General features: G+C 40.3%; 1 protein-coding gene across 1 annotated transcript in view; it reads right to left on the bottom strand.

Annotated features, from left to right (window-relative positions):
- Positions 1 to 5347: 5347 nt before the first annotated feature.
- Positions 5348 to 10534, bottom strand: part of tshz1 (teashirt zinc finger homeobox 1) — a 28046-nt gene continuing 22859 nt past the window's right edge. Inside the window, exon 3 of the mRNA XM_069682044.1 lies at positions 5348 to 9940. Coding sequence (XP_069538145.1) covers positions 6597 to 9940 — 3344 coding nt within the window. The 3' untranslated portion in view covers positions 5348 to 6596. The remainder of the gene's footprint in view (positions 9941 to 10534) is intronic.

The raw sequence follows: 10534 nt of genomic DNA, 5'->3' as shown, positions 1-10534 counted from the left end.
GCAGATTTTTTCCTACCAGCTAATTCAGAATGACATTCTTAGTAACACACACAAAGAGCGCATTTTTATAAAACACTTAGTTCCGACTAAGTAATCTGATAGGATTCCACGAGTGCTGATATAGAGTATAACAGCACTGGGACTTTTCACTACTTGTATCACTCCACCTCAGGTGTTCTAAATACTGTTAATTAACTTTTCCCATATGGGTCAGTCACACAGGCCTCCAAGGCAACTATTAACAGACTCTTATTTCACTGGTGGCAGGATAAAGGGATGCACACAAATGTAAATGATACAAAACAGCTTGTCTGTAACGTGTAGACACACACAAAGGGAAGAATGTTTATGTGTTGCCTGGCAACAGTCCAGTTCCTTTGAAGTTTAAGGACTAGTTGTGTTACTGTGAAGTTCTATATGCTGCTTGTAGAGCTGTTGAATAAAAGCAATATCACACAAGTGGGAGTGCCGTTATACTGAATATCAGCACGGCTATGTATTCTTTAATCATTGGGCCTCTAGCCTATAACCGAATCACAGCCGTGCTGATATTAAGTATAACAGCACTTCCACTCGTGTGCTATAGCTTTGTTATAGCTTTAGCTCATTTGAAATAGTATACAAAGACATAGAACAAACATATTCTGGTAATAAAGTAGTCTTTGAGTAAATCAGTAAATTTTGTATGCCAACTTCCTGCTCATAGGTCCGATCCATTGATTAAATAAATAGGATAATGCAATGGTGGACTTCTGGTATTCACTAAAAAAATGACATACTTGTGTGTAAATGTCTCAATATTTCAGACATTTTGACACAACAGTGATGGTACAACACATCACACCTGTGGGCTTTGCAGCAATAGAGAAAGGCTTTGATAGATCCTAAAAGACACTCTATCCATTCAGCACGCTGGCAGCCGTCATTATTCTCGAAAGAATCGACTTTGTCACTTCTCCATTCTTCAAGAGCCTCTCCCTCGGCCTGATGAATTATGTCGTGTGTATCTTTCAAAACAAGGCTCGTTCCTGACAGGTACACAACACTTTACACGATGGTTTTGACTGCCGGCAGATCTCAGCGGGGACACACGTGTCAACAAGCGATCGGATTGAACTCTCTGTCCATGATGGGATGTCTCAGGTGATTTTAAACCTTCAGCTTCCCTTCACATCCTGTACTGAGGCTTAATGTTTTAAAAAAAATTAAGGTGCTATATTGTTTAGCTGTCAGAACGGCGGCAGCAGAGAGAAATGAGTCTGCCACCCCAGCTATATTTATTTGTTATGTGAGAAAGAAGCGGGTTCGCTTCTGATTGATGCCTTACAACTTCAGACGCCATCAAGGTAGAGACATTTAAACTGATAATCAAGAGAACGGACAATCTCAATTACCCATGTATTTTTTTACACTCGCTTCAACCACCAGACGATATGACAAAAAAAATCCTTGAAGTGCAAAGGAAGTGAAGGTTAGCATCTCCGCCCAGGAGAGGTGTTGGTGCTGTTTGTCTTTTTGTCAGCAGAATTACAGAAAAACTATGATCTCAATTTTCATGACACTTGGTAGAAAGTTGTAGAGGTGGCCAAAGAAGGACCCAATACATTCTAAGAGCAAACAATCAGAGCGGATCTGACTCATGAGCCATTTAAATAGTGGATCCTTCTTGAGAACAAGCGAGACTATTGGCCTTGGCAAAGGTTCTCTTGCTGAATAAACAAGTTTACATACAAGATTTTAGTCTAAATGTCTAATGTGAAGAAGTGCTACTTTTCTAACTTGCATATCCTTGTTAATTAAATATCTCTAGGTTTTGGACTGTTGGCTGGACTAAGCAAGACACGTAGGGGGTTCACTTTGGGACAGATGGACATTTCCCCCCTCCGTTTTTTAAATTTGGATCCAGTTTTAAATTCTTATTTGTCACAATGGGATTGTCATTTGTAACTAATGCCACTACAGCAGCTGTGGCTCAGGAGGAGAGTCGGTCATCGGAAGGTTGGGGGTTTAACCCCTGACTGCTACAGTCACATGTCAAAGTGTCCTTGGGCAAGACGCTGAACCCCAAATTACTGCTGAAGGCATAGCCTTTGGCGTATGAATGTCCATAGTTCCTGATTGGAGATTGGCATAGCAGCGTCTGCCATCAGAGTGTGAATGTGAGTGTGAATGGGTGAATGTAACATGTAGTATAAAAGCAAGACGAGAAAAGCGTTATAAAAGTCCAGTCCATTTACCATTAACTGACCTTCAGCTTTGAGTTGTGCAGAATCTCTTTGACCTAATCGACTTCCAGAGAAGAGCTTATGTTGAATAATCAATATTATGCAAAGAATAATAAGAATTTAGGCCTAGAATATATTTGGGTCTATGGACCTCATTGTGCCCCCCAACCTTAACTTCTGAAATCAAACCTGCTTATAGGCACACAACACTTTTAAAGGAGAGGAACCGTTTAGATATTCTTCTTCTCTGTTCTGTTTTTTAAATCAGCTCTTGTTGTACAGATCTGTGATCACCAGAAGTTTTCCCACAAAGCAACACGGAGGAAAAGGGGCACCAGATTAATTCAGTGAATCCTCCCTGTCGGCCTGAGTTCACCTGATACGCATGTCACAAGCATTCAAACACAGCCCGCACCATCGAGTGCATCCTGCTGACACGCATGTACAGATGTTACTACTCAGTATAACAGCTCACTGCAACTCAAGGCTTTCCATTTAGATTATTATAAATGTGATAACAGGCTGCAGCTTGTCGTAAACACCTTTTTGTTTAACATCAGATTTGTGCTGCTGTCTCGTGAGCCTCTGCTCACCTGCTAACGGTGATGACACGGAGCCAATTTGTGTTGTGTTTCCTTTAAAGCAAACAAGAGAACGAAGTAAGAGAACAAGCGAAACATGGAGCGCCTGACAGAGTCGTACGTGCAGCTTTTGTATCCGTGGTGACAAGACAGAGACGGTTTGTTTCTGACGCTGTATGTAAAGATGTTGTATCTGCATATACTTGATTTATTGATTGATATTTTTTGGGGGGTCTTTTATACCTTTATTTATAGAGAGGACAGTGGATGGAAAATTATGACTGCTGTCCTCAAAACACAACCTATGCAGATTAAGATTATTTTTAGAACTCTTTTCATAAATTATATAAAACAAGACATGACTCATTGTTTAAACTGTAAGGTGGAAAAACATTTATTTGCTATTTTGAAGCTCATAATCCACTATTAAAATGTACTTCTCAGGTAAGTAAATGTATTTATATTTGACAATATGTTTTGCTCTAATAAATTCCAGTATTACAAATTTTAATAGAAGTCAAGTTAACAGGCTACACTAAAAAAGTCACCTACTAGTCGGGAGTGTATTGCGTTAAATAATGCCCTTTTCCGGAAGTTTTTCTTCACTTAGAAATGTCGTTATAGGCACATTTATTAATATAAATTAGGGATAGACCGATTATCGGCCGGGCCGATTATCGGTGCCGATATTCGGCATTTTGATGCATATCGGCATCGGCCTTTTTTTTTTTTTTTTTATCCGACGGCCGATAAGAGACCAATTTAAAACTGGGTTATTTTGGCTCTGATGCATATGCTTAAAGGCATTTAAACAAAGTTATGGAGTTTGTATTATTCAAAATTTTTACGCCAATATTTTCACTTTTACTGCAAATGAATATCGGCTTCAAATATCGGTTATCGGCCTCCTTGACTACTAATAATCGGTATCTGTATCGGCCCTGAAAAACCATATCGGTCTATTTCCAATATAAATGAAGGAGAAAGTCCTTCGTTGGGGTTATATGTCCTCTTTATTAAGTGTTTCTGTAGAGTTACTCTCCGTGTCGCTCACACTACTTAGCTTACTGTACATAATGCCGTCTGTCGCATGTGACTTCCATTGTACGCGACTCTTCTCTGCATCTCTCACTGCTGCTTCTTGTGTTTCACAGAGCGTGCTGTGAGGAACTGGAACTCTATTGTTTCTTGGGGAAAATGCCTCAGGCTAGTGTTCAAGAGCTGCGTGGGGTGGGAGCATGTCGACTTAAATACCGTCAGTGGAGACATGCCACGGCCTCTTTTATCAGGTGTCTCACTGCTGAACTATAAAGCTTAGCTCGGCGTTAAACCATAAAGTCAAATCCTGTTTTTTTTCATGACAATGTTTTATTCACCTTTTTCCCCTAAAAGGGATTATGTCTCTATTTGAAATTGCTCATACACATTTACTGATTTAGGTTCATCATGGGGCCTGAGTTTAAAAACCTCACCATTCATTTAAGTTGTTACACTAACACGGTGCCATGTAGTAAAGGAAATATGCAAAACACATTCTAAGTTGCTACCAAACTACCAGGCTGCATTGGAACATTTGACTGTGTTCGCAGTGTTTTTCTGTTGCATTTGTTTCTGACTTTGATCTTTGTGTGTTCGTAGCACGTTTGCTGTTGATGCAATTGTTTTACCTTTTAGCAGCATTTCTTTTCTTCACTTGCAGCCCATTTTCGTTTGTTTTAGACTTGTGTGTGTGTGTGTTTGATTTGCTAATGAATTTGTAACCCTTTTCTCCTAATGGAAATCATTCGGGCCGTTGCCGTGAGTGAGCCCTTGTTGGACACCGTACAAATCATAGCTTTGACTGATTTGTGTAAGCTAAGAGGTCCTCCAGAAATCCATATTACATTGAAGTCAATGGTATTTCCCCAATTTTATGCCGTGCCAAACTCTTTACATCTCTATATATACTGTATGTGGTAAACTGTCTACCTCATGTAAATGAACCCATTTTTTTATTATACTATTTCAGCATCCTTTTTCACTCCTTATCATTGCACTATTGTCTCATCTAGCTTGTTCATATTAGTTATTAATGTTTAAGTGTACATAGAGAGCGAATTAAACCGGAGTCAAATTCCTCGTATGTGTACATACCTGGCCAATAAAGCTGATTCTGATAATCCAGATGTACCTGCAAGGCAAAACTATACCTTACTCAAAGCATACCTGGCTCAGGTTGTAATACATTAACTTACTGGAAGGCTTAGTCCCGTTTGTAAAGAAAATACAATAGATGAGTTTATTAACTCATGACTTAATAAAGTTGTTTTTTCTTAGTTTTTTCACTTAAGAAGTTGTTGAATGTATTCCAAATTAAGTAAAACTTTCATAACACATTATAGTGTTAAGACAGACAACAGCACAAATATTATTAAAACAATTATTGGCAAGAGTTTGGAGTATAATATTGTGTTTTAAGCTCAGTGTTCATCGCCTCCGTCTTCATTTCACATTCTTCTAAAATCACTCAGACACCAGTCTAATCCAGGACAAGGAGTTTATTTTACAACTGAGGATAAAAGAATGTCATTCTGAAGAATTGGGTTGATGATAAAACCTGGAAATCTATCATTGGGTGAGAATTATTTTTTTTTCAATGTTATATACAGTACCATGCATCAGCGCCGATGCCAGTAAAGTTCTGTCATTTTATGTAAACCACATTGAAGGACCTACTTTTCACTGAAAAAGGACAATGTGGTCCGACAATATTCTGTAGTTTTATACACGTCCCCAATATTTGCCTAGAAAATAACATTATAAAAATGCACACAGTACAAATTATGTTGAACTGTAAAGAGCAAGATATGCTGACATACATGTATACATACTCGCCGATTATTCATACAATAAGTTTTTAAACTTCATTAATTTTACAACTGTAGCGTCACAATAATAAAATCAGTATCGTAATAACGCAAATACTGTACATGTTGAAAACAACCAGGAAATTATATTTACTAGAGAAACACATACTTTAACCATTTTGTAATCATTTCTGTGATTTAAAGTCCAATACAAAACAATATCATTGATAGCCCCCAAAATTGCCATGTTGATCAAGGGAGATTAAAAGGGTGATGTGTTGTCATTTTTACCCATATTATATATTTCTTCATCAATTTACACTTCATTAAAGTGCTGAAATCATCCTTACATTGTGAACTTCATCTTTCACATGGCTACTTTTATATCCATATACCTTCATATAAACATCAATCGATTTCCACAATTTGTTTTTAACAGGGATATCAGTTTTCCTCATCGTGGTTGAAATTTAATTAGACGCAATATGCTCACAAAAACATGCACAAACTGTCTTATAAATAATATGCAAGTTGTGTTGAAATATTTTCATCTTAAAAAATAATTCACAAACAGTGATCTAAATAAAAGCATGGTCCAGTTTTAAAACAACTGATGGACATTTCCCCAAAGGCTCAGATAAGATGCAGTGCATTAGAAAAGCAACAATCAGTCAGTGACTACATAGTGCCATGGCTGCTGCACCGATTTGGTACATTTGTGTTACCAAAAAAATTTACTTTTACAACATCGCTTTGAGCCTTAGAAATGCAACTCCTGTCATGTATGGATAACTCAAAAATGTCATTATGTGGTATTAAAGCTACCATGTTTTCGTTACAATATGTGTCATAACAATGCTCAATACAGCACGGCACTATCTATTATGACAGATTGTAGCTTAGAGTTATAGTGCAACAGTAAACTCATGCTATCAGCTTTATTTTCATTGTTTGTCGAACTTTTCCAACTCTTTCACAAAGATAAGATGGTCTTCTGGTGACTTTCCGTGTGTTTTGCAAAGGTGCAATTTGATTGCATGTTTGCTCACAAATGTCCGATTGCACAGTTTGCACTGATACACTGAGCCAGTGTCTTCTTCTGTTAGTCCAGAGGAACTGAAAGTCTTGTCCTCTATTCTGCTGACTGTTTGCTGCTCTAGTAAGTCTATGGAAAGTTTTGAAAGGTCCTTCAAGGTAAACCCAAGATGGGTCTCCAAATGGTGAATGTAGGAGGAGGGAGTCCTGAACTGGGAAGCACAGTCACTGCACAAAAACAAAGGTTGGCCAGAGTCAATATTCTTTAGGAACTTTGTGCCCCCTGTCCGTTTTAACTGGTATTTTACATTGGCCAGCCAATGCGAGATAGTAGTCATGGAGAGACCAGTGAATTTACAGATGTGGACCCGTTCTTGTGATCCCAAGTCACTAACTACAAACTTTCCATCAGGAGTCTCCCTAAGACTAGAGACAAACTGGGCCTGGAGAATTAGGAGGTGCTGGGGATTCCAGTTCGACTGTCTGCCTTTCCGTCTCTGGATGGGAGACAGCTCCTCCAAACTGTCCTCAAAAGTACAGCCGTCAATGTCTGATTTTTCAGAGACGGAAGATGGGGTCGTAGACTTTGGTGTCAGACGACCTGTCAGATTTTTTACCATGTCTGAAATATCCATCAGCGCATTCTCCCGCAGAGGTGGAGAGGAAGACTGCGAGAAAGTTTTGATGGCTGGTTTGCTGTTGTTTAGGCTGCTATTGTTGTTTGGTGTACAAGTACCCTTAGGTGTACTTCCATTGGTGTTTTTGGATTTGGTCAAGTCCATGGGCTGATCATCATCATTGTGGTACTGACTTACAGGCTCTGCTGACTTCATCTGAGCAGAGTTGTTGTTGATCTTATAAAGCATTGCAAATGGGTCTATGAAGGGGGTGGCCACTTTTGAAGCTTTTCCTAAGTGGTTGTTCATGATAGACTGCAAAGCACTGAGAGGGTTGACAAGGGGTTGTTCAGGTGAGTGATCTGTAATGATGCTCAGGTTATTGCAGCCATTGCTTACAGGCCTTTTTGGCGAATCAACTTCAGTCTTTATCTGTGTTTCTGCCTTAGTCTCTGTCTGCTCTTCTCTTTTGTTTTTAGACACTGTCTGATCCCCTAATGCTGTAATGTTCACTGCCTTCGACGTGTTATCTGGATTGGGTGAAGCATGTTTGTCCTTAGGATTTGGCAATGGAGACTTTGCCGACCTGCATTTACTCTCTACAGGTTTTTCCTCTTTTTCGTTCTTGACTGTTTTTCCTGTGACTTTCGCAACAAGCTCCTCCATGGCCAGGACATTGCTCTTTTGACTTGGAGGCGGAGAGGGGCTATTTGGTGAATGGATCAGAGTGCTTAAATCATTGGACAGTGCCTTCAAACTGTTGCTGCTGAACAAAGGTTGAACTTGTGCACATGAAGGCAAGGTAGACTTTAAAGATCCATGGAGCTGATATGCGGCATGAATGCTTGGGTATCCACCCCAGGTTGGTGTACCTGTTTGGGCCTTACTGATTGCACTTGAAACAGTATTCTCTAAAGACTTAAGGATGTCCAAGCCACCTTTGGGAGCCTCTTCCAAGTCTTCTTCTCTCAGATATTGGTAAGATCTGGCCTTTCCAGGTTTATCAGCTTTTTCAGGAGGATCTTCTTTCTCTTCTTTAATTTTTATCTCTGGTTCCATAGTTTCCATGTCCTCTTCCTCTGCCTCTTCATCTTTCTTCTCTTCATTTTCCTCTTCAGGGCTAGGGGGCAGCATTGGGGATTCAGGCTTCTCATTTGGTGCTGGGAGTCGTGTGGTAGTTGGTGGCAGAGGAATTGACTGAATTTTCTCTTCAATGACTGGATCAAAAACCAATTGCTTACCCTTTTTAGAGGCTGAGTTGGTTACTTTGAGAAAGTGCCCTGTGACCATCATATGGGCAGTGAGTTGTTGCAAGGTGTCATGTGAACTACCACATTCCATGCATTTGAGAATTTGTGCCTTGCGTGCCTCAAACTGCCAAGTATAACTGGCACCATTTTGGTAACCATATCGATTGTTTGGAGTGACATAAGGATTGGCCACTTTTTGGTCTTTGGGAGACTCTCCTAGGAGTATGCCAGATGAGACAGACTCAGGCGAGCTTGGGGATATCATCAAGTCTTGAAATGCTCTTTTTTTGGTTGGGGGTACCAGCTTTGAGGTGAGGGCTGGCATTGGTTCTTTTAGAGGCACTTTCTGATAGTGTTTTGTTTTGATCATGTGAACACTAAGGTCTTGCAAGGACTCAAAAGAGTGGCCACAGTACATGCACTTAAGAACTTTCTGGGCATCTTCTTTGCCCTCCATTTCCATCAGAGAACGCTTACGTGGCTTGGACCACTTCTTGCTTCGATCATCCTCTGTATCCTTGTTGTCATCACGGTAGTGGCCTGTCTCGTTCATATGCACCGTCAGGCCAACAAGAGTGTCATAGGCGGCACTGCAGTCCTTGCACCTGAACTTGCTGGCACCAGTAAAGACAGGGCCATAGAGCTTATTGTTTTGCCTGTAAAGCTGCACGGTGCTGAAAAGGCTTGGCTCAGGAAGGAGCTGGTATGGGGTATGCTGAAGGGTTTTGGCCAATGCTGCCTGGTGCCAGTCATAGGCTAATCCTCCTGCGTTGCCAGAGCTTACACTGGTGCCACTGTGGCTGTTGCTTGACACTGTTCTGGTGGTAGTACTGCTGGTGGTGATATTAGTAGTGGCTGAGGCATTGCTAGTGCTACATCTGCTCTTCACATGGACGTTGCCTGGGCTGTGACTGTTCAGAAACCCATTGCTCCCTTTGTGATTGCTACCATTTCCATTGCTAGCTGTGTAATTGTTCCCTTGTTTAGTTTTGAGCATGTCCAGAGCAATGCTGGACCAGGAAGCATCAGAGATCAGGTTTGCATAGACGGCTTTCATTTGTGCCAGACTGTCCTGTAGTGAGAGGCCATTGACGGACTCTGTGCTCTCCCCTAGCTTTTCCTTGATCTTGTCCTGATCACTGAAGGAGGATGTGGTTTTATGGTCAACCAGTTGATCGCTGGTGGTGCTAAGTGGAGATGCATACCCAGCATCTGGGTTAGTGCCATTGCTGAGGGGAGAATTCTGGCAGCTGTAACGATCTCCTGCGTCCTCATCATCATTGTAAAGATAGTCTGCGTCTTGTCCATCCAGGGACAGGCCGTCATCTTGCAGATGTTCCTCTTCATCAGTCTTATCCACTTTAAATTCATCATCAGGTCCATAGGCTGAAAAAGAAAAAAGAAAGGAAGTGTAAGATTAGAAACATCTTTATACATTTTTTGATGAATTACAATAACCCCAATTATGCATCTACCACCCTTACTATATGAAGGTGGTACGCGCAATAAACCTAAAGAGATTTTTGTCAATAGTCCCAGCAGAGGACACAGGTTTGCAATAATAAAGTGGCAAACATCCATATCTTGACAATGACAGATAGTCCTCTTCACTGCACTGCCTAATGAAGCTATTGAACACTGCAGCTCAGCAAGGGTAGGGCGCAGAGATGAGCTACAGAAAGGTTTCTGCTTAGTTTAAAAAACTAAAAAACAGGCACATTTTCAAATTACACACAGAACAAATCCTCAGAGTACATGATGCCGATTAATCATGTAGTGAGAAAAGATGACATTTTTGTCTCTTCACGATTGAAAAAAAAACTGGAAAAGGGAAACATGCCTCATTTATTGCTTTGTTAAAGACATACTTAAATGTTGCTTTCACAATATGAAATGAATGGTAACATACATTAAGATAAATTAACTGCCTATGTGCAAACATTTCGCTGTATTCATCGAATATAAAAAATGTTTTCTTCT

This window comes from Semicossyphus pulcher, unplaced genomic scaffold (genome assembly GCF_022749685.1).
Source record: "Semicossyphus pulcher isolate SPU_LCO1_2020_fin unplaced genomic scaffold, fSemPul1.0.p SCAF_5, whole genome shotgun sequence".
NCBI classification, from domain to species: Eukaryota; Metazoa; Chordata; class Actinopteri; order Labriformes; family Labridae; genus Semicossyphus; species Semicossyphus pulcher.
This window is presented reverse-complemented; position numbering and strand designations above follow the sequence as displayed.